Source organism: Hypomesus nipponensis, chromosome 9 (assembly GCF_054491055.1).
Source record: "Hypomesus nipponensis isolate SF chromosome 9, ASM5449105v1, whole genome shotgun sequence".
Classification (NCBI taxonomy): Eukaryota; Metazoa; Chordata; class Actinopteri; order Osmeriformes; family Osmeridae; genus Hypomesus; species Hypomesus nipponensis.
The window spans coordinates 24,393,178-24,414,759 of record NC_140369.1 but is presented as its reverse complement, the minus strand read 5'-3'; the positions used below and the strand labels follow the sequence as shown (position 1 = coordinate 24,414,759).

The window sequence follows — 21,582 nt, the reverse complement described above, 5'->3', positions numbered from 1 at the left end:
AGTGAGTGAGTGAGTGGGTGAGTGGGTGAGTGAGTGAGTGAGTGACAGACAGATTGTATGGCCGGGCGTGATCCTGGCTTTCCATCTCTGGTTGACAATAATCATGATAGAGTAGGTAAGAGGGAGTGCAAGTGCACCTTCCTTTTGTAACACGTTTGCTGCCTGCCTTGAAGTAGTCGATTTCATTCATTTGCAATGTCATGTCATTTGAACGTACTTACTTACTTACTTACCTACTCACCTACCAACCGGTGAGCGCGTTCTTGCTCTGATTGAACCCATAGAGTCAAAGAACTAAGTGTAATTCCATTGCTATTGGCCTCGTTTGGTGGTTCATGTGAATACACTGTTGAGTTCCCCATCTTCCTTTAAACCGTAGGGGACCGTAGGGGAATCAATTTTCAGTTGTTTGGCCACTATTTACCCCCCCCCGGCGAGGCGAAGCCCTTTTCGTTTGGCCCGCCGTTTTCCCTCCCTTTTACTTGAAAAAAAAAAAAAAAAAAAAAGTAAAACAATTTTTTTCACTGACTGACTGACTTACTTACAGGCCGATCTGGTCGTCATAACATGTAATAACACGTATGTCATCTAGGAACCACACCAAAAGCGAGTGCCTGCCTGCCTGCCTGCCTGCCTGCCTGCCTGCCTGCCTGCCTGCCTGCCTGCCTGCCTGCCTGCCTGCCTGCCTGCCTGCCTGCCTGCCTGCCTGCCTGCCTGCCTGCCTGCCTGCCTGCCTGCCTGCCTGCCTGCCTGCCTGCCTGCCTGCCTGCCTGCCTGCCTGCCTGCCTGCCTGCCTGCCTGCCTGCCTGCCTGCCTGCCTGCCTGCCTGCCTGCCTGCCTGCCTGCCTGCCTGCCTGCCTGCCTGCCTGCCTGCCTGCCTGCCTGCCTGCCTGCCTGCCTGCCTGCCTGCCTGCCTGCCTGCCTGCCTGCCTGCCTGCCTGCCTGCCTGCCTGCCTGCCTGCCTGCCTGCCTGCCTGCCTGCCTGCCTGCCTGCCTGCCTGCCTGCCTGCCTGGAGCTTGGTCAACCCGAGTTCACAGCTGCCAAAATGCATCCGTTGTTGTGGGTGAAACAACGAGGACCACTTTTGTCAAGGTGTAACCCTAGCCCTACCACTTTTGTCAAGGTGTAACCCTAGCCCTAACCCTAGTAGGTGGGATGATTCGGCAAAATTCGGAACGCTTCACGGATTTGCGTGTCATCCTTTCGCAGGGGGTCCCCCCCTTCCCCCTGGCCATCCCCTCTGCCCCTCCCTCCCTCCCTCTCTCTGCCCCTATCCCTACTGCAAACCCCTACCCCCGTAGTCCAGTCTAGTCCAGTCTAGTCTCGTCGTTACCGTGGCGCAGCGCAAGGGCACTGAGGGGCCGTGCGCGGATAGCGTGGATCAATGGGGGTCATCGCTTCTCGGCCTTTTGGCTCAGATCAAGTGTAGTTTCTGTTCTTGTCAGTTTAATATCTGATAGGTCTCCCACGGGGGGGACCAGTTCTTATTAAGCCGATTTTTGCCAACGGGGAGTCGGAACGAGGGCTCGCTCCGTCCGCTCCACGCATCGCCCCGGTATTGCAGCTTCTCTGGGGAACGGTGCACTCTTTCTAAGCGTGTCAAAGGGAAACCCTGTGGGGTGAGTGAGTGTGTGAGTGAGTGAGTGAGTGAGTGAGTGAGTGGGTGAGTGGGTGAGTGAGTGAGTGAGTGACAGACAGATTGTATGGCCGGGCGTGATCCTGGCTTTCCATCTCTGGTTGACAATAATCATGATAGAGTAGGTAAGAGGGAGTGCAAGTGCACCTTCCTTTTGTAACACGTTTGCTGCCTGCCTTGAAGTAGTCGATTTCATTCATTTGCAATGTCATGTCATTTGAACGTACTTACTTACTTACTTACCTACTCACCTACCAACCGGTGAGCGCGTTCTTGCTCTGATTGAACCCATAGAGTCAAAGAACTAAGTGTAATTCCATTGCTATTGGCCTCGTTTGGTGGTTCATGTGAATACACTGTTGAGTTCCCCATCTTCCTTTAAACCGTAGGGGACCGTAGGGGAATCAATTTTCAGTTGTTTGGCCACTATTTACCCCCCCCCGGCGAGGCGAAGCCCTTTTCGTTTGGCCCGCCGTTTTCCCTCCCTTTTACTTGAAAAAAAAAAAAAAAAAAAGTAAAACAATTTTTTTCACTGACTGACTGACTTACTTACAGGCCGATCTGGTCGTCATAACATGTAATAACACGTATGTCATCTAGGAACCACACCAAAAGCGAGTGCCTGCCTGCCTGCCTGCCTGCCTGCCTGCCTGCCTGCCTGCCTGCCTGCCTGCCTGCCTGCCTGCCTGCCTGCCTGCCTGCCTGCCTGCCTGCCTGCCTGCCTGCCTGCCTGCCTGCCTGCCTGCCTGCCTGCCTGCCTGCCTGCCTGCCTGCCTGCCTGCCTGCCTGCCTGCCTGCCTGCCTGCCTGCCTGCCTGCCTGCCTGCCTGCCTGCCTGCCTGCCTGCCTGCCTGCCTGCCTGCCTGCCTGCCTGCCTGCCTGCCTGCCTGCCTGGAGCTTGGTCAACCCGAGTTCACAGCTGCCAAAATGCATCCGTTGTTGTGGGTGAAACAACGAGGACCACTTTTGTCAAGGTGTAACCCTAGCCCTACCACTTTTGTCAAGGTGTAACCCTAGCCCTAACCCTAGTAGGTGGGATGATTCGGCAAAATTCGGAACGCTTCACGGATTTGCGTGTCATCCTTTCGCAGGGGCCATGCTAATCTTCTCTGTATCGATCCAATTTTATTAGATGTGCTGCCGTAGCGAGCACAAGACAGGCAGCTGCACCGACCCCTATATATACGGCACGTCACTGGTCGAGTCGTCTCGGGGCGGGGTTGAAGCGCGAGGGAGGGCCGGTCCCCCCCTTCCCCCTGGCCATCCCCTCTGCCCCTCCCTCCCTCCCTCTCTCTGCCCCTATCCCTACTGCAAACCCCTACCCCCGTAGTCCAGTCTAGTCCAGTCTAGTCTCGTCGTTACCGTGGCGCAGCGCAAGGGCACTGAGGGGCCGTGCGCGGGTAGCGTGGATCAATGGGGGTCATCGCTTCTCGGCCTTTTGGCTCAGATCAAGTGTAGTTTCTGTTCTTGTCAGTTTAATATCTGATAGGTCTCCCACGGGGGGGACCAGTTCTTATTAAGCCGATTTTTGCCAACGGGGAGTCGGAACGAGGGCTCGCTCCGTCCGCTCCACGCATCGCCCCGGTATTGCAGCTTCTCTGGGGAACGGTGCACTCTTTCTAAGCGTGTCAAAGGGAAACCCTGTGGGGTGAGTGAGTGTGTGAGTGAGTGAGTGAGTGAGTGAGTGAGTGGGTGAGTGGGTGAGTGAGTGAGTGAGTGACAGACAGATTGTATGGCCGGGCGTGATCCTGGCTTTCCATCTCTGGTTGACAATAATCATGATAGAGTAGGTAAGAGGGAGTGCAAGTGCACCTTCCTTTTGTAACACGTTTGCTGCCTGCCTTGAAGTAGTCGATTTCATTCATTTGCAATGTCATGTCATTTGAACGTACTTACTTACTTACTTACCTACTCACCTACCAACCGGTGAGCGCGTTCTTGCTCTGATTGAACCCATAGAGTCAAAGAACTAAGTGTAATTCCATTGCTATTGGCCTCGTTTGGTGGTTCATGTGAATACACTGTTGAGTTCCCCATCTTCCTTTAAACCGTAGGGGACCGTAGGGGAATCAATTTTCAGTTGTTTGGCCACTATTTACCCCCCCCCGGCGAGGCGAAGCCCTTTTCGTTTGGCCCGCCGTTTTCCCTCCCTTTTACTTGAAAAAAAAAAAAAAAAAAAAAAGTAAAACAATTTTTTTCACTGACTGACTGACTTACTTACAGGCCGATCTGGTCGTCATAACATGTAATAACACGTATGTCATCTAGGAACCACACCAAAAGCGAGTGCCTGCCTGCCTGCCTGCCTGCCTGCCTGCCTGCCTGCCTGCCTGCCTGCCTGCCTGCCTGCCTGCCTGCCTGCCTGCCTGCCTGCCTGCCTGCCTGCCAGGAGCTTGGTCAACCCGAGTTCACAGCTGCCAAAATGCATCCGTTGTTGTGGGTGAAACAACGAGGACCACTTTTGTCAAGGTGTAACCCTAGCCCTACCACTTTTGTCAAGGTGTAACCCTAGCCCTAACCCTAGTAGGTGGGATGATTCGGCAAAATTCGGAACGCTTCACGGATTTGCGTGTCATCCTTTCGCAGGGGCCATGCTAATCTTCTCTGTATCGATCCAATTTTATTAGATGTGCTGCCGTAGCGAGCACAAGACAGGCAGCTGCACCGACCCCTATATATACGGCACGTCACTGGTCGAGTCGTCTCGGGGCGGGGTTGAAGCGCGAGGGAGGGCCGGTCCCCCCCTTCCCCCTGGCCATCCCCTCTGCCCCTCCCTCCCTCCCTCTCTCTGCCCCTATCCCTACTGCAAACCCCTACCCCCGTAGTCCAGTCTAGTCCAGTCTAGTCTCGTCGTTACCGTGGCGCAGCGCAAGGGCACTGAGGGGCCGTGCGCGGGTAGCGTGGATCAATGGGGGTCATCGCTTCTCGGCCTTTTGGCTCAGATCAAGTGTAGTTTCTGTTCTTGTCAGTTTAATATCTGATAGGTCTCCCACGGGGGGGACCAGTTCTTATTAAGCCGATTTTTGCCAACGGGGAGTCGGAACGAGGGCTCGCTCCGTCCGCTCCACGCATCGCCCCGGTATTGCAGCTTCTCTGGGGAACGGTGCACTCTTTCGAAGCGTGTCAAAGGGAAACCCTGTGGGGTGAGTGAGTGTGTGAGTGAGTGAGTGAGTGAGTGAGTGAGTGGGTGAGTGGGTGAGTGAGTGAGTGAGTGACAGACAGATTGTATGGCCGGGCGTGATCCTGGCTTTCCATCTCTGGTTGACAATAATCATGATAGAGTAGGTAAGAGGGAGTGCAAGTGCACCTTCCTTTTGTAACACGTTTGCTGCCTGCCTTGAAGTAGTCGATTTCATTCATTTGCAATGTCATGTCATTTGAACGTACTTACTTACTTACTTACCTACTCACCTACCAACCGGTGAGCGCGTTCTTGCTCTGATTGAACCCATAGAGTCAAAGAACTAAGTGTAATTCCATTGCTATTGGCCTCGTTTGGTGGTTCATGTGAATACACTGTTGAGTTCCCCATCTTCCTTTAAACCGTAGGGGACCGTAGGGGAATCAATTTTCAGTTGTTTGGCCACTATTTACCCCCCCCGGCGAGGCGAAGCCCTTTTCGTTTGGCCCGCCGTTTTCCCTCCCTTTTACTTGAAAAAAAAAAAAAAAGTAAAACAAGTTTTTTCACTGACTGACTGACTTACTTACAGGCCGATCTGGTCGTCATAACATGTAATAACACGTATGTCATCTAGGAACCACACCAAAAGCGAGTGCCTGCCTGCCTGCCTGCCTGCCTGCCTGCCTGCCTGCCTGCCTGCCTGCCTGCCTGCCTGCCTGCCTGCCTGCCTGCCTGCCTGCCTGCCTGCCAGGAGCTTGGTCAACCCGAGTTCACAGCTGCCAAAATGCATCCGTTGTTGTGGGTGAAACAACGAGGACCACTTTTGTCAAGGTGTAACCCTAGCCCTACCACTTTTGTCAAGGTGTAACCCTAGCCCTAACCCTAGTAGGTGGGATGATTCGGCAAAATTCGGAACGCTTCACGGATTTGCGTGTCATCCTTTCGCAGGGGCCATGCTAATCTTCTCTGTATCGATCCAATTTTATTAGATGTGCTGCCGTAGCGAGCACAAGACAGGCAGCTGCACCGACCCCTATATATACGGCACGTCACTGGTCGAGTCGTCTCGGGGCGGGGTTGAAGCGCGAGGGAGGGCCGGTCCCCCCCTTCCCCCTGGCCATCCCCTCTGCCCCTCCCTCCCTCCCTCTCTCTGCCCCTATCCCTACTGCAAACCCCTACCCCCGTAGTCCAGTCTAGTCCAGTCTAGTCTCGTCGTTACCGTGGCGCAGCGCAAGGGCACTGAGGGGCCGTGCGCGGGTAGCGTGGATCAATGGGGGTCATCGCTTCTCGGCCTTTTGGCTCAGATCAAGTGTAGTTTCTGTTCTTGTCAGTTTAATATCTGATAGGTCTCCCACGGGGGGGACCAGTTCTTATTAAGCCGATTTTTGCCAACGGGGAGTCGGAACGAGGGCTCGCTCCGTCCGCTCCACGCATCGCCCCGGTATTGCAGCTTCTCTGGGGAACGGTGCACTCTTTCTAAGCGTGTCAAAGGGAAACCCTGTGGGGTGAGTGAGTGTGTGAGTGAGTGAGTGAGTGAGTGAGTGAGTGAGTGAGTGGGTGAGTGAGTGGGTGAGTGAGTGAGTGACAGACAGATTGTATGGCCGGGCGTGATCCTGGCTTTCCATCTCTGGTTGACAATAATCATGATAGAGTAGGTAAGAGGGAGTGCAAGTGCACCTTCCTTTTGTAACACGTTTGCTGCCTGCCTTGAAGTAGTCGATTTCATTCATTTGCAATGTCATGTCATTTGAACGTACTTACTTACTTACTTACCTACTCACCTACCAACCGGTGAGCGCGTTCTTGCTCTGATTGAACCCATAGAGTCAAAGAACTAAGTGTAATTCCATTGCTATTGGCCTCGTTTGGTGGTTCATGTGAATACACTGTTGAGTTCCCCATCTTCCTTTAAACCGTAGGGGACCGTAGGGGAATCAATTTTCAGTTGTTTGGCCACTATTTACCCCCCCGGCGAGGCGAAGCCCTTTTCGTTTGGCCCGCCGTTTTCCCTCCCTTTTACTTGAAAAAAAAAAAAAAAAGTAAAACAAGTTTTTTCACTGACTGACTGACTTACTTACAGGCCGATCTGGTCGTCATAACATGTAATAACACGTATGTCATCTAGGAACCACACCAAAAGCGAGTGCCTGCCTGCCTGCCTGCCTGCCTGCCTGCCTGCCTGCCTGCCTGCCTGCCTGCCTGCCTGCCTGCCTGCCTGCCTGCCTGCCTGCCTGCCTGCCTGCCTGCCTGCCTGCCTGCCTGCCTGCCTGCCTGCCTGCCTGCCTGCCTGCCTGCCTGCCTGCCTGCCTGCCTGCCTGCCTGCCTGCCTGCCTGCCTGCCTGCCTGCCTGCCTGCCTGCCAGGAGCTTGGTCAACCCGAGTTCACAGCTGCCAAAATGCATCCGTTGTTGTGGGTGAAACAACGAGGACCACTTTTGTCAAGGTGTAACCCTAGCCCTACCACTTTTGTCAAGGTGTAACCCTAGCCCTAACCCTAGTAGGTGGGATGATTCGGCAAAATTCGGAACGCTTCACGGATTTGCGTGTCATCCTTTCGCAGGGGCCATGCTAATCTTCTCTGTATCGATCCAATTTTATTAGATGTGCTGCCGTAGCGAGCACAAGACAGGCAGCTGCACCGACCCCTATATATACGGCACGTCACTGGTCGAGTCGTCTCGGGGCGGGGTTGAAGCGCGAGGGAGGGCCGGTCCCCCCCTTCCCCCTGGCCATCCCCTCTGCCCCTCCCTCCCTCCCTCTCTCTGCCCCTATCCCTACTGCAAACCCCTACCCCCGTAGTCCAGTCTAGTCCAGTCTAGTCTCGTCGTTACCGTGGCGCAGCGCAAGGGCACTGAGGGGCCGTGCGCGGGTAGCGTGGATCAATGGGGGTCATCGCTTCTCGGCCTTTTGGCTCAGATCAAGTGTAGTTTCTGTTCTTGTCAGTTTAATATCTGATAGGTCTCCCACGGGGGGGACCAGTTCTTATTAAGCCGATTTTTGCCAACGGGGAGTCGGAACGAGGGCTCGCTCCGTCCGCTCCACGCATCGCCCCGGTATTGCAGCTTCTCTGGGGAACGGTGCACTCTTTCTAAGCGTGTCAAAGGGAAACCCTGTGGGGTGAGTGAGTGTGTGAGTGAGTGAGTGAGTGAGTGAGTGAGTGAGTGGGTGAGTGGGTGAGTGAGTGAGTGAGTGACAGACAGATTGTATGGCCGGGCGTGATCCTGGCTTTCCATCTCTGGTTGACAATAATCATGATAGAGTAGGTAAGAGGGAGTGCAAGTGCACCTTCCTTTTGTAACACGTTTGCTGCCTGCCTTGAAGTAGTCGATTTCATTCATTTGCAATGTCATGTCATTTGAACGTACTTACTTACTTACTTACCTACTCACCTACCAACCGGTGAGCGCGTTCTTGCTCTGATTGAACCCATAGAGTCAAAGAACTAAGTGTAATTCCATTGCTATTGGCCTCGTTTGGTGGTTCATGTGAATACACTGTTGAGTTCCCCATCTTCCTTTAAACCGTAGGGGACCGTAGGGGAATCAATTTTCAGTTGTTTGGCCACTATTTACCCCCCCCGGCGAGGCGAAGCCCTTTTCGTTTGGCCCGCCGTTTTCCCTCCCTTTTACTTGAAAAAAAAAAAAAAAAAAAAAAAAGTAAAACAAGTTTTTTCACTGACTGACTGACTTACTTACAGGCCGATCTGGTCGTCATAACATGTAATAACACGTATGTCATCTAGGAACCACACCAAAAGCGAGTGCCTGCCTGCCTGCCTGCCTGCCTGCCTGCCTGCCTGCCTGCCTGCCTGCCTGCCTGCCTGCCTGCCTGCCTGCCTGCCTGCCTGCCTGCCAGGAGCTTGGTCAACCCGAGTTCACAGCTGCCAAAATGCATCCGTTGTTGTGGGTGAAACAACGAGGACCACTTTTGTCAAGGTGTAACCCTAGCCCTACCACTTTTGTCAAGGTGTAACCCTAGCCCTAACCCTAGTAGGTGGGATGATTCGGCAAAATTCGGAACGCTTCACGGATTTGCGTGTCATCCTTTCGCAGGGGCCATGCTAATCTTCTCTGTATCGATCCAATTTTATTAGATGTGCTGCCGTAGCGAGCACAAGACAGGCAGCTGCACCGACCCCTATATATACGGCACGTCACTGGTCGAGTCGTCTCGGGGCGGGGTTGAAGCGCGAGGGAGGGCCGGTCCCCCCCTTCCCCCTGGCCATCCCCTCTGCCCCTCCCTCCCTCCCTCTCTCTGCCCCTATCCCTACTGCAAACCCCTACCCCCGTAGTCCAGTCTAGTCCAGTCTAGTCTCGTCGTTACCGTGGCGCAGCGCAAGGGCACTGAGGGGCCGTGCGCGGGTAGCGTGGATCAATGGGGGTCATCGCTTCTCGGCCTTTTGGCTCAGATCAAGTGTAGTTTCTGTTCTTGTCAGTTTAATATCTGATAGGTCTCCCACGGGGGGGACCAGTTCTTATTAAGCCGATTTTTGCCAACGGGGAGTCGGAACGAGGGCTCGCTCCGTCCGCTCCACGCATCGCCCCGGTATTGCAGCTTCTCTGGGGAACGGTGCACTCTTTCTAAGCGTGTCAAAGGGAAACCCTGTGGGGTGAGTGAGTGTGTGAGTGAGTGAGTGAGTGGGTGAGTGAGTGAGTGGGTGAGTGGGTGAGTGAGTGAGTGAGTGGGTGAGTGGGTGAGTGAGTGAGTGAGTGACAGACAGATTGTATGGCCGGGCGTGATCTTGGCTTTCCATCTCTGGTTGACAATAATCATGATAGAGTAGGTAAGAGGGAGTGCAAGTGCACCTTCCTTTTGTAACACGTTTGCTGCCTGCCTTGAAGTAGTCGATTTCATTCATTTGCAATGTCATGTCATTTGAACGTACTTACTTACTTACTTACCTACTCACCTACCAACCGGTGAGCGCGTTCTTGCTCTGATTGAACCCATAGAGTCAAAGAACTAAGTGTAATTCCATTGCTATTGGCCTCGTTTGGTGGTTCATGTGAATACACTGTTGAGTTCCCCATCTTCCTTTAAACCGTAGGGGACCGTAGGGGAATCAATTTTCAGTTGTTTGGCCACTATTTACCCCCCCCGGCGAGGCGAAGCCCTTTTCGTTTGGCCCGCCGTTTTCCCTCCCTTTTACTTGAAAAAAAAAAAAAAAAGTAAAACAAGTTTTTTCACTGACTGACTGACTTACTTACAGGCCGATCTGGTCGTCATAACATGTAATAACACGTATGTCATCTAGGAACCACACCAAAAGCGAGTGCCTGCCTGCCTGCCTGCCTGCCTGCCTGCCTGCCTGCCTGCCTGCCTGCCTGCCTGCCTGCCTGCCTGCCTGCCTGCCTGCCTGCCTGCCTGCCTGCCTGCCTGCCTGCCTGCCTGCCTGCCTGCCTGCCTGCCAGGAGCTTGGTCAACCCGAGTTCACAGCTGCCAAAATGCATCCGTTGTTGTGGGTGAAACAACGAGGACCACTTTTGTCAAGGTGTAACTCTAGCCCTACCACTTTTGTCAAGGTGTAACCCTAGCCCTAACCCTAGTAGGTGGGATGATTCGGCAAAATTCGGAACGCTTCACGGATTTGCGTGTCATCCTTTCGCAGGGGCCATGCTAATCTTCTCTGTATCGATCCAATTTTATTAGATGTGCTGCCGTAGCGAGCACAAGACAGGCAGCTGCACCGACCCCTATATATACGGCACGTCACTGGTCGAGTCGTCTCGGGGCGGGGTTGAAGCGCGAGGGAGGGCCGGTCCCCCCCTTCCCCCTGGCCATCCCCTCTGCCCCTCCCTCCCTCCCTCTCTCTGCCCCTATCCCTACTGCAAACCCCTACCCCCGTAGTCCAGTCTAGTCCAGTCTAGTCTCGTCGTTACCGTGGCGCAGCGCAAGGGCACTGAGGGGCCGTGCGCGGGTAGCGTGGATCAATGGGGGTCATCGCTTCTCGGCCTTTTGGCTCAGATCAAGTGTAGTTTCTGTTCTTGTCAGTTTAATATCTGATAGGTCTCCCACGGGGGGGACCAGTTCTTATTAAGCCGATTTTTGCCAACGGGGAGTCGGAACGAGGGCTCGCTCCGTCCGCTCCACGCATCGCCCCGGTATTGCAGCTTCTCTGGGGAACGGTGCACTCTTTCTAAGCGTGTCAAAGGGAAACCCTGTGGGGTGAGTGAGTGTGTGAGTGAGTGAGTGAGTGAGTGAGTGAGTGGGTGAGTGGGTGAGTGAGTGAGTGACAGACAGATTGTATGGCCGGGCGTGATCCTGGCTTTCCATCTCTGGTTGACAATAATCATGATAGAGTAGGTAAGAGGGAGTGCAAGTGCACCTTCCTTTTGTAACACGTTTGCTGCCTGCCTTGAAGTAGTCGATTTCATTCATTTGCAATGTCATGTCATTTGAACGTACTTACTTACTTACTTACCTACTCACCTACCAACCGGTGAGCGCGTTCTTGCTCTGATTGAACCCATAGAGTCAAAGAACTAAGTGTAATTCCATTGCTATTGGCCTCGTTTGGTGGTTCATGTGAATACACTGTTGAGTTCCCCATCTTCCTTTAAACCGTAGGGGACCGTAGGGGAATCAATTTTCAGTTGTTTGGCCACTATTTACCCCCCCCGGCGAGGCGAAGCCCTTTTCGTTTGGCCCGCCGTTTTCCCTCCCTTTTACTTGAAAAAAAAAAAAAAAAAAAAAAAAGTAAAACAAGTTTTTTCACTGACTGACTGACTTACTTACAGGCCGATCTGGTCGTCATAACATGTAATAACACGTATGTCATCTAGGAACCACACCAAAAGCGAGTGCCTGCCTGCCTGCCTGCCTGCCTGCCTGCCTGCCTGCCTGCCTGCCTGCCTGCCTGCCTGCCTGCCTGCCTGCCTGCCTGCCTGCCTGCCTGCCTGCCTGCCTGCCTGCCTGCCTGCCTGCCTGCCTGCCTGCCTGCCTGCCTGCCTGCCTGCCTGCCTGCCTGCCTGCCTGCCTGCCTGCCTGCCTGCCTGCCTGCCTGCCTGCCAGGAGCTTGGTCAACCCGAGTTCACAGCTGCCAAAATGCATCCGTTGTTGTGGGTGAAACAACGAGGACCACTTTTGTCAAGGTGTAACCCTAGCCCTACCACTTTTGTCAAGGTGTAACCCTAGCCCTAACCCTAGTAGGTGGGATGATTCGGCAAAATTCGGAACGCTTCACGGATTTGCGTGTCATCCTTTCGCAGGGGCCATGCTAATCTTCTCTGTATCGATCCAATTTTATTAGATGTGCTGCCGTAGCGAGCACAAGACAGGCAGCTGCACCGACCCCTATATATACGGCACGTCACTGGTCGAGTCGTCTCGGGGCGGGGTTGAAGCGCGAGGGAGGGCCGGTCCCCCCCTTCCCCCTGGCCATCCCCTCTGCCCCTCCCTCCCTCCCTCTCTCTGCCCCTATCCCTACTGCAAACCCCTACCCCCGTAGTCCAGTCTAGTCCAGTCTAGTCTCGTCGTTACCGTGGCGCAGCGCAAGGGCACTGAGGGGCCGTGCGCGGGTAGCGTGGATCAATGGGGGTCATCGCTTCTCGGCCTTTTGGCTCAGATCAAGTGTAGTTTCTGTTCTTGTCAGTTTAATATCTGATAGGTCTCCCACGGGGGGGACCAGTTCTTATTAAGCCGATTTTTGCCAACGGGGAGTCGGAACGAGGGCTCGCTCCGTCCGCTCCACGCATCGCCCCGGTATTGCAGCTTCTCTGGGGAACGGTGCACTCTTTCTAAGCGTGTCAAAGGGAAACCCTGTGGGGTGAGTGAGTGTGTGAGTGAGTGAGTGAGTGAGTGAGTGAGTGAGTGGGTGAGTGGGTGAGTGAGTGAGTGACAGACAGATTGTATGGCCGGGCGTGATCCTGGCTTTCCATCTCTGGTTGACAATAATCATGATAGAGTAGGTAAGAGGGAGTGCAAGTGCACCTTCCTTTTGTAACACGTTTGCTGCCTGCCTTGAAGTAGTCGATTTCATTCATTTGCAATGTCATGTCATTTGAACGTACTTACTTACTTACTTACCTACTCACCTACCAACCGGTGAGCGCGTTCTTGCTCTGATTGAACCCATAGAGTCAAAGAACTAAGTGTAATTCCATTGCTATTGGCCTCGTTTGGTGGTTCATGTGAATACACTGTTGAGTTCCCCATCTTCCTTTAAACCGTAGGGGACCGTAGGGGAATCAATTTTCAGTTGTTTGGCCACTATTTACCCCCCCCGGCGAGGCGAAGCCCTTTTCGTTTGGCCCGCCGTTTTCCCTCCCTTTTACTTGAAAAAAAAAAAAAAAAGTAAAACAAGTTTTTTCACTGACTGACTGACTTACTTACAGGCCGATCTGGTCGTCATAACATGTAATAACACGTATGTCATCTAGGAACCACACCAAAAGCGAGTGCCTGCCTGCCTGCCTGCCTGCCTGCCTGCCTGCCTGCCTGCCTGCCTGCCTGCCTGCCTGCCTGCCTGCCTGCCTGCCTGCCTGCCTGCCTGCCTGCCTGCCAGGAGCTTGGTCAACCCGAGTTCACAGCTGCCAAAATGCATCCGTTGTTGTGGGTGAAACAACGAGGACCACTTTTGTCAAGGTGTAACCCTAGCCCTACCACTTTTGTCAAGGTGTAACCCTAGCCCTAACCCTAGTAGGTGGGATGATTCGGCAAAATTCGGAACGCTTCACGGATTTGCGTGTCATCCTTTCGCAGGGGCCATGCTAATCTTCTCTGTATCGATCCAATTTTATTAGATGTGCTGCCGTAGCGAGCACAAGACAGGCAGCTGCACCGACCCCTATATATACGGCACGTCACTGGTCGAGTCGTCTCGGGGCGGGGTTGAAGCGCGAGGGAGGGCCGGTCCCCCCCTTCCCCCTGGCCATCCCCTCTGCCCCTCCCTCCCTCCCTCCCTCTCTCTGCCCCTATCCCTACTGCAAACCCCTACCCCCGTAGTCCAGTCTAGTCCAGTCTAGTCTCGTCGTTACCGTGGCGCAGCGCAAGGGCACTGAGGGGCCGTGCGCGGGTAGCGTGGATCAATGGGGGTCATCGCTTCTCGGCCTTTTGGCTCAGATCAAGTGTAGTTTCTGTTCTTGTCAGTGCACACATCTTGGTGAAGGGGAGCACAGTTTTACACAACGGACGTATGCTTTTACTGAATTTGAACTTTTTAGGGAAGGATTTTAAACTGATAAATGTGTATGGTTTTAGCAGCAAGAATGAGAGGTGCGACCTTTTAGATGACCTGCAGTCCCACCTGCTAGGGAGGGATCCCCTAGTGGTGGGAGGGGATTTTAACTGTGTTTTATCAAGGAAAGATAGGAAAGGAGCCGGAGAGCTTTTTAAAGTAGACAGATCGTCGGTTTTATTACACGGACTTTGTAGGGATTTTAAATTAGTTGACTGTTTTAGATCCCTGCATCCCAGAGAGGAGGGCTTCACCTGGTCCAGTGGCGATGGTACCAGAGCCTCTCGCATTGACTACGTACTGACCCGGGACGCCCCCCCAACCGATGCTAGATTAACCCCGGTATTCTTTTCGGACCACTGTATGCTCACGTGCACCCTTTCACTAACCTCGGGTGTGACGGTAGGGAAGGGTCTGTGGAAACTGAACTGCTCCCTGTTGGAGGACGAAGTGATAACAGGGTCATACAGGGAGCGGTTCAGGGACTGGCAGACCCTTCAGGACATGTTTGAAACACGAGCACAGTGGTGGGAAATGGTAAAACACAGGACACAGACTTTTTTTAAACGGAAAGGGAGGGAAAAAAGAAAGAAAACAGAGAGACGCATGGTGGGACTGCAGAGAAGGTTGGAAAGGTATTTTAAACTTACACAGGAAGGGTTGGATTTTAACAATGAAATAAGAGAGGTGAAAAAAGAAATGGTTTTAATGGCGGAAGAGGTGAGCAGAGGAGTGATTTTAAGAAGCAAAGAGAGAGACCTGGAGGAAGGAGAAAAATGTACCAGGTACTTTTTTAAGAAAATAATCAGCAGGAGCAATGTTTTAACGGGCATCAAAGATAAAAATGGGATTTTAAAAACTGACACACAACAGATTACGAAGGTGGTGGAGGAATTTTATGATGAGTTGTTTGAAAAGAAAGAAGTTTTTAATCACGTCATGGACGAGGTTTTAAGCTTTTTAGACAAAACAGTTGTAAACACCGTGCTTTTATCCCAGGATTTTACCCTTTTAGAAATGGACGAAAACATCAGATGTTTTAAAAAAGGGAAATCCCCAGGCGAGGACGGGCTCCCCCTGGAATTTTATCTGACCTTTTGGGATATTTTAAGACACGACCTGTTGACTGTTTTTAAGGACTTTGAACGACTCGACCGACTACCTGACAGTTTTAGAATGGGCATTGTATCCCTTTTATTCAAGAAGAATGACAAAACGGACCTAAAGAACTGGCGACCTATCACTCTTTTAAACGTTGATTGTAAACTTTTTAGCAAGATTTTAACCTCTCGTATGTCTTGTGTTTTAGGGGACTTGATCCACCCGGATCAAGCCTGCGCCATCCCGGGAAGGAGGATCACGGACAGCCTGGTACTGATCAGAGACGCCATCTGTTTTGCGAGAGACAGAAACATTCGGCTAGTAGTCCTAAATTTAGATTTTGAGAAAGCTTTTGATCGGGTCTCGCACCAGTACCTTTTCAAGGTACTGCAAAAAGCGGGTTTTCCGGGGAGATTCCTAGCTTGGGTGGGACTGCTGTATGGGGACATTACCAGCAAAATCCTTGTTAACGGGTTCTTATCCAAAGCAGTGGAAGTTAACTGCGGCGTCCGTCAGGGGTGTCCCTTATCCCCCTTACTCTATGTCTGCTGCATAGAGCCGCTGGCGCAGGTCTTGAGAAGGGACCAACTCATTTGTGGGTTGGGGATCCCGGGGACTGGGGGACTGACTGCCAAGTGCATTTTATACATGGACGACATCAACGTTTTATGCACTGACCTTTTATCTGTAGACAGGACCCTGGACCGGACTGACTGGTTTGGCCTCGCCTCGGGTGCCAAGCTTAACAGGGACAAGACAGAGGGGAGACTTTTCGGACCGTGGGGTGGGACAGACATGACTAGGCTTCCCATGACGACGACCCAGACCGACCTCCGCATCCTCGGGGTACATTTCGACCGGGAGGGGGGAGGGAGCGGAAACTGGGAGGGCTTACTGACAAAAACCCGACGGAGACTGACGTTCTGGGGACTCAGACGACTGACAATTGAGGGCAAGGTTTTAATCATTAAAGCAGTGATTTTACCCTTGTTCTTATTGATCTGTTCTGTTTTTATCCCCCCCAGACCCATTCTTTTAGCCCTTGACAGGATGGTGTTTTATTTCATCTGGGGGTCCAAGTGGGAGCGTGTGAAAAGAGAAGTGGTTAAGAGAGCCCCACGAAACGGAGGGAAGGGACTCCCGGATTTTAAAGTGTTCTTCGGTAGCCGGTACACCGCACTCCACCTGGCACTGGCGACGACCCCATCCGGAAACCACAAGACCGCGGCCCTGACCAGATTCTGGATGGGGTCCTACCTCAGGCACCTGCAGTGGATCCCGAAAGACCTGAGGACGCCAGTGTCTTTTAACCTCCCCCCGGCCTACCTTTTTATTAAGACGTTTTTAAAGACACACATTTTAGAGAAAGAACCACTCACCGTTTTAACCAAACACCGCTCTGTTCTCTCTCTTGTGCAGGAACGGGAGGAAGTGAGCCGAGTGCGCCGACTCGCCCTGGGTGAGTCGGCCACGGTCTGGCGGAACGTGAGCCACCCTGCCCTGCTGAACAAGCACCGAGACCTCTCCTGGATGGTGGCCCATGAGATCCTCCCGGTCAGAGCCGTCATGCACTCCCGGAGACTGGCGACAACATCCAGGTGCCCGCGGCCGACTTGTGGCGGAGAGGAGACCGTGCGGCACCTGCTCTGGGAGTGCAGTGCCGCCCGGGACCTGTGGATCCTGGCGGGGCCCCTGATAACCCCGTGCCTGCCGGCAGGGGAGGTCCTTAATGCACAGCTGGTGCTCTACGGGGTGAGCCAGAGGACCATGACATCTGTACAATTCCGCCAACTCTGGCTCACCCTGACATGCTTCAAAGAAGCCCTCTGGACCTCCAGGAACCTGCTGGTGGGGAAGCGCGTGGAGATGTCCACCCAGGCAGCGGCGGAACTGGCTGCAGAGACCCTCGGGTGGTACATCCCACGCGCCATACGGAAGGGGCCCCCCTCCACGTGAAGTGGTCCGGGCGGCAGCGGCCTGGCTGCGCCGGAATGGCTGCCCAGGTCGAGGATCTCCGCTGGGCCCCGGAGGGGGAGGACTCGGTGGCTTGTTCAGCGGGGCAGGTAGAGGCAAGCCAGACAAGCTCATCCCGGTCCTGCACAATTGAGGAACAGAACTTTTAAACGCACTCACACGCACACACTCACACAGCCACACAAGACACATAGCCACATACGCACACACACACACATAGTCACATACACACGTCACATTTTTGAAGACACATTGTAAAACATTCCTTTAAAGATGTCTTAACCAAGTGTACATTCTTTTATGGCTTTTTAACACTGCTGTATTTATTTATGATCACCTTGTTGTTTTAGCTGGCACTTTTTAATTACGATTTCGATTCAGTGCTTTTAAAGCAATTACACCAGTGTTTTAGCGCCCCCTATGCCCTGTAAATAATGTACCTTTTAAATATAAGAAAAGACATGTGAAATGAATTGTTTTTATGAACTGTCAACGGTGAGAACCAATAAATTTTTCTCAATTCAATTCTGTTCTTGTCAGTTTAATATCTGATAGGTCTCCCACGGGGGGGACCAGTTCTTATTAAGCCGATTTTTGCCAACGGGGAGTCGGAACGAGGGCTCGCTCCGTCCGCTCCACGCATCGCCCCGGTATTGCAGCTTCTCTGGGGAACGGTGCACTCTTTCTAAGCGTGTCAAAGGGAAACCCTGTGGGGTGAGTGAGTGTGTGAGTGAGTGAGTGAGTGGGTGAGTGAGTGAGTGGGTGAGTGGGTGAGTGAGTGAGTGAGTGGGTGAGTGGGTGAGTGAGTGAGTGAGTGACAGACAGATTGTATGGCCGGGCGTGATCCTGGCTTTCCATCTCTGGTTGACAATAATCATGATAGAGTAGGTAAGAGGGAGTGCAAGTGCACCTTCCTTTTGTAACACGTTTGCTGCCTGCCTTGAAGTAGTCGATTTCATTCATTTGCAATGTCATGTCATTTGAACGTACTTACTTACTTACTTACCTACTCACCTACCAACCGGTGAGCGCGTTCTTGCTCTGATTGAACCCATAGAGTCAAAGAACTAAGTGTAATTCCATTGCTATTGGCCTCGTTTGGTGGTTCATGTGAATACACTGTTGAGTTCCCCATCTTCCTTTAAACCGTAGGGGACCGTAGGGGAATCAATTTTCAGTTGTTTGGCCACTATTTACCCCCCCCGGCGAGGCGAAGCCCTTTTCGTTTGGCCCGCCGTTTTCCCTCCCTTTTACTTAAAAAAAAAAAAAAAAAAAAAAAAAGTAAAACAAGTTTTTTCACTGACTGACTGACTTACTTACAGGCCGATCTGGTCGTCATAACATGTAATAACACGTATGTCATCTAGGAACCACACCAAAAGCGAGTGCCTGCCTGCCTGCCTGCCTGCCTGCCTGCCTGCCTGCCTGCCTGCCTGCCTGCCTGCCTGCCTGCCTGCCTGCCTGCCTGCCTGCCTGCCTGCCTGCCTGCCAGGAGCTTGGTCAACCCGAGTTCACAGCTGCCAAAATGCATCCGTTGTTGTGGGTGAAACAACGAGGACCACTTTTGTCAAGGTGTAACCCTAGCCCTACCACTTTTGTCAAGGTGTAACCCTAGCCCTAACCCTAGTAGGTGGGATGATTCGGCAAAATTCGGAACGCTTCACGGATTTGCGTGTCATCCTTTCGCAGGGGCCATGCTAATCTTCTCTGTATCGATCCAATTTTATTAGATGTGCTGCCGTAGCGAGCACAAGACAAGCAGCTGCACCGACCCCTATATATACGGCACGTCACTGGTCGAGTCGTCTCGGGGCGGGGTTGAAGCGCGAGGGAGGGCCGGTCCCCCCCTTCCCCCTGGCCATCCCCTCTGCCCCTCCCTCCCTCCCTCTCTCTGCCCCTATCCCTACTGCAAACCCCTACCCCCGTAGTCCAGTCTAGTCCAGTCTAGTCTCGTCGTTACCGTGGCGCAGCGCAAGGGCACTGAGGGGCCGTGCGCGGGTAGCGTGGATCAATGGGGGTCATCGCTTCTCGGCCTTTTGGCTCAGATCTTGAGTTTAATTGGTGCAGAGAGCGATCGACTGGCCGGTGGGCGTTACCCTTTTCAGTTGGTTATCCTATCATTTGAGTTGTTTTTGTGTTGTTTTGCATTTTTCACTGACCCAGATTTTGTCTCTGTTTTGTTCACAGGTCTGCAGTCGGGTGCCGGAGCCAGTGCTGGAGGAGGAGTCACTCACCGGAATTTTCCATTCTTCCACTGGCCCAGCCCAGTGCTGGGCCAGGTGAGTGCCTCCAAGGCCAGTACTTTTCCGGTCCCTCTGTGGGCCTTGTCTTGTGCTTGTTTTGTGGTTTTTGTGCTGTGTTCTGTGTTTTTTGTATTAGCCTGTTGTTGCTATTGTTTGTTAGTTGTTCCTCTTGTGTGTGTCCCCCCCCTTTTTTTTTTAGGGCCTACTTAGTTGTCTTAAGTGTGGTTTTGTTGTTAGTTTGTTAGTTTTTGTGGTTATTGTGGTGTTTGGTGTAGCCTAGCCACCAATTGCCTGATTGGTGGCAGGTGTGTCCAGTTGAGTGTTGTCAGTGTTTGTTTTTTTCCGTTGTCAGTTGAGTCTCCATCTTGTGGCTGTTTTATTGTGTGTCCAAGTGTAGTAAGTGTTGTCTAGTTTTCTCCCTACCCTCCCCCCCCCCTTTTCTTAGGGGCCTATAAGTGTTGTTAAGTGTAAATTGTTCATAGTCTGTGGTTTTAGTGTTGTTTGGTGTAGCCTAGCCACCAATCTCTGATTGGTGGCAGGTGTGTCCTGTCGATTGGTGTCAGTGTTTTTCCGTGTACTGTCAGTGTGTTTGTCTCCATCTTGTGGTTAGTTTAATTGTTACCTTAGTTTTATTTTTTGTCCTCAGTCTTGTTAAGTGTTTTGGTTTCATTTTCCCCGGCCAGTCCCTTAATCCCCCTTTGAGAATTTTATTTAGGTGTTGGTGGTAGTTTTTGTATTGTCCAGTTGTTGTTTGTAACCCCCCACTTGTTTTGTAAGTCCCCCCCTTCCCCCCAACCCCCCCTCCCCCCATCCCTCCCCCCAACCAGTTTGTCTTCCCCTCTCCTCTTGTGTTGGCGCCCCCCCCCCACCCTCTTGTTACCTCTTGCTGTGTCACCCCCATTCCCTAGTCTAATTGTTGTTGTTGTTGTTGTGCCTCCAGAATGTCGGCCGCCCGTGCCGGCATGAGGAGGCACAACAGTGTCCGTTTCATGTTTAAACTGGATGGTGGTGGGAAGAAACTGGAGATGTCCAGGTTGGACTTCTCCAGGAACCTGCTGCAGAAGGTTTTGAAGTTCTCTCCGGCGGAGCTTAATTGCATCTTAGCCTTGCCCTCCGGGCAGGGTTTCGATGTCAGTTTTAGCTCTGCCAATGCATTGAAAGAATTTTGGACCAGATATGAGAACAGCAGAGAGAAAATTACCTGCTCCTTTGTTTTGGAGAAACTGACTGACAACACACTAAAAGTGGTGATTGTCAGAATGTTTAACGAGACTGTGAACCCTGAAGATATCTGTGTTTGGTTGAGACGGTACTGCACAGTTAAAGGGGCTCCAGTTAGAGTAAGGGATCTGGACGGTATTTGGAATGGGTCTTGGCGAGTACCCATCCAGCAGGTTCCAGATTCTACAGGTTTTGAAGGACTGAGGCAGTTACCCTCAATGATCGTGTTGGGGGAGAACAGGGGCTTCGTACACTACCAGGGACAGCCAAAGTTGTGCAGAAAGTGTATGAAGCATGGGCACCTCGCGGAGGCGTGCCAGGAAATTGTGTGCGGGAAATGTCGGGAGTTGGGGCACGCCTTCGCGGAGTGCCCAAATGGGAGGGCTTGCAACCTATGTGGCGAGCTCTCCCACCTGTTCAGAGACTGCCCTCAGTCCTTCGCTAACAAGCTCCGGACGGTCAGGGCGTCCGTGGAGCAGGCGGGACCAGCCAGAGAAGAGAGGGAAAGGAAGCGGAGAAGGAGTCGGAAAGGGCGGAGGAGGAGGCGGTGAGAGAAATGATGGTGAAGCTGGCGGAGGGCAAAAGAGCGGAAAAGGAGAGAGAAAGAGCGGTGAAAGAGGTGCAGGAGGAGGAAATGGCACAGAGAACGGTCCCGATTTTAAACATTTTAAACCAGGAGGCCGAGCACGGGAGGCAGGAAGAGCGCGAAGAGGAGGAGGGGGAGAGCCCAGGAGAGGCCGCCAGCGCCTCCTCCTCCTCTGACTCCCGTGACTCGGCCGAAAGTGGCGAAAGCGAGGTTTTAATGCCATGTGGCCAGCTCCCGGCGGTAGAAAGACACAAAGATCTGTCCTTTGACATCGATCACGCCGGGAAGAGGGGGAGGCCCGAAGTGAGCTCTGAAGAGTCAGATTCCTCTTCCAGGGTATTTCCTTCTAGCTCTCCGAACCAAAAGTCTTTTTTAAATGTAAACCTGGTCACATCGTCCCCCAAGGAGAGCTCGGGCCTCCCCCACAAAAAGAGAACCAAGAGCGAGCAAGAGAGTGTCGACATTTCGTAGGTCCGGTTTTAGTGCTTGTTTCAACTGTTGATTATTACCCTCTGCTTTTATTGTT

The 21,582-nt window shown here is 52.7% G+C and overlaps 1 protein-coding gene, 17 non-coding genes and 2 pseudogenes across 18 annotated transcripts; 11 read left to right on the top strand and 9 right to left on the bottom strand.

Moving 5' to 3' along the window:
* The first annotated feature begins 1,394 nt into the window (after positions 1–1,394).
* LOC146273800 (U2 spliceosomal RNA) lies at positions 1,395–1,591 on the top strand. The gene has a single exon (XR_014766966.1). It is a non-coding gene; the product is annotated as a U2 spliceosomal RNA (small nuclear RNA).
* Positions 1,592–2,682: 1,091 nt separating this feature from the next.
* On the bottom strand, positions 2,683–2,789 carry LOC146273799 (U6 spliceosomal RNA). The gene has a single exon (XR_014766805.1). It is a non-coding gene; the product is annotated as a U6 spliceosomal RNA (small nuclear RNA).
* Positions 2,790–3,058: 269 nt separating this feature from the next.
* LOC146273798 (U2 spliceosomal RNA) lies at positions 3,059–3,255 on the top strand. The gene has a single exon (XR_014766965.1). It is a non-coding gene; the product is annotated as a U2 spliceosomal RNA (small nuclear RNA).
* A 922-nt stretch (positions 3,256–4,177) lies between these two features.
* LOC146273797 (U6 spliceosomal RNA) lies at positions 4,178–4,284 on the bottom strand. Its single transcript, XR_014766804.1, has one exon. It is a non-coding gene; the product is annotated as a U6 spliceosomal RNA (small nuclear RNA).
* A 269-nt stretch (positions 4,285–4,553) lies between these two features.
* On the top strand, positions 4,554–4,750 carry LOC146273796 (U2 spliceosomal RNA). Its single transcript, XR_014766964.1, has one exon. It is a non-coding gene; the product is annotated as a U2 spliceosomal RNA (small nuclear RNA).
* A 910-nt stretch (positions 4,751–5,660) lies between these two features.
* Positions 5,661–5,767, bottom strand: LOC146273795 (U6 spliceosomal RNA). Its single transcript, XR_014766803.1, has one exon. It is a non-coding gene; the product is annotated as a U6 spliceosomal RNA (small nuclear RNA).
* Positions 5,768–6,036: 269 nt separating this feature from the next.
* Positions 6,037–6,233, top strand: LOC146273794 (U2 spliceosomal RNA). Its single transcript, XR_014766962.1, has one exon. It is a non-coding gene; the product is annotated as a U2 spliceosomal RNA (small nuclear RNA).
* Positions 6,234–7,271: 1,038 nt separating this feature from the next.
* Positions 7,272–7,378, bottom strand: LOC146273793 (U6 spliceosomal RNA). Its single transcript, XR_014766802.1, has one exon. It is a non-coding gene; the product is annotated as a U6 spliceosomal RNA (small nuclear RNA).
* Positions 7,379–7,647: 269 nt separating this feature from the next.
* Positions 7,648–7,844, top strand: LOC146273792 (U2 spliceosomal RNA). The gene has a single exon (XR_014766961.1). It is a non-coding gene; the product is annotated as a U2 spliceosomal RNA (small nuclear RNA).
* Positions 7,845–8,763: 919 nt separating this feature from the next.
* Positions 8,764–8,870, bottom strand: LOC146273791 (U6 spliceosomal RNA). Its single transcript, XR_014766801.1, has one exon. It is a non-coding gene; the product is annotated as a U6 spliceosomal RNA (small nuclear RNA).
* A 269-nt stretch (positions 8,871–9,139) lies between these two features.
* On the top strand, positions 9,140–9,336 carry LOC146273790 (U2 spliceosomal RNA). The gene has a single exon (XR_014766960.1). It is a non-coding gene; the product is annotated as a U2 spliceosomal RNA (small nuclear RNA).
* A 983-nt stretch (positions 9,337–10,319) lies between these two features.
* LOC146273789 (U6 spliceosomal RNA) lies at positions 10,320–10,426 on the bottom strand. Its single transcript, XR_014766800.1, has one exon. It is a non-coding gene; the product is annotated as a U6 spliceosomal RNA (small nuclear RNA).
* A 269-nt stretch (positions 10,427–10,695) lies between these two features.
* On the top strand, positions 10,696–10,892 carry LOC146273788 (U2 spliceosomal RNA). Its single transcript, XR_014766959.1, has one exon. It is a non-coding gene; the product is annotated as a U2 spliceosomal RNA (small nuclear RNA).
* A 1,027-nt stretch (positions 10,893–11,919) lies between these two features.
* Positions 11,920–12,026, bottom strand: LOC146273787 (U6 spliceosomal RNA). Its single transcript, XR_014766799.1, has one exon. It is a non-coding gene; the product is annotated as a U6 spliceosomal RNA (small nuclear RNA).
* A 269-nt stretch (positions 12,027–12,295) lies between these two features.
* Positions 12,296–12,492, top strand: LOC146273786 (U2 spliceosomal RNA). The gene has a single exon (XR_014766958.1). It is a non-coding gene; the product is annotated as a U2 spliceosomal RNA (small nuclear RNA).
* A 919-nt stretch (positions 12,493–13,411) lies between these two features.
* LOC146273785 (U6 spliceosomal RNA) lies at positions 13,412–13,518 on the bottom strand. Its single transcript, XR_014766798.1, has one exon. It is a non-coding gene; the product is annotated as a U6 spliceosomal RNA (small nuclear RNA).
* A 273-nt stretch (positions 13,519–13,791) lies between these two features.
* LOC146273784 (U2 spliceosomal RNA) lies at positions 13,792–14,019 on the top strand (annotated as a pseudogene).
* A 1,964-nt stretch (positions 14,020–15,983) lies between these two features.
* LOC146273783 (uncharacterized) lies at positions 15,984–17,249 on the top strand. Its single transcript, XM_084706097.1, has one exon. The coding sequence runs from the start codon at positions 16,083–16,085 to the stop codon at positions 16,986–16,988; it is 906 nt and encodes a 301-aa protein (XP_084562223.1). The 5' UTR covers positions 15,984–16,082; the 3' UTR covers positions 16,989–17,249.
* Positions 17,250–17,511: 262 nt separating this feature from the next.
* On the top strand, positions 17,512–17,691 carry LOC146273782 (U2 spliceosomal RNA; annotated as a pseudogene).
* Positions 17,692–18,650: 959 nt separating this feature from the next.
* Positions 18,651–18,757, bottom strand: LOC146273781 (U6 spliceosomal RNA). The gene has a single exon (XR_014766797.1). It is a non-coding gene; the product is annotated as a U6 spliceosomal RNA (small nuclear RNA).
* Between the last annotated feature and the right edge of the window lie 2,825 nt (positions 18,758–21,582).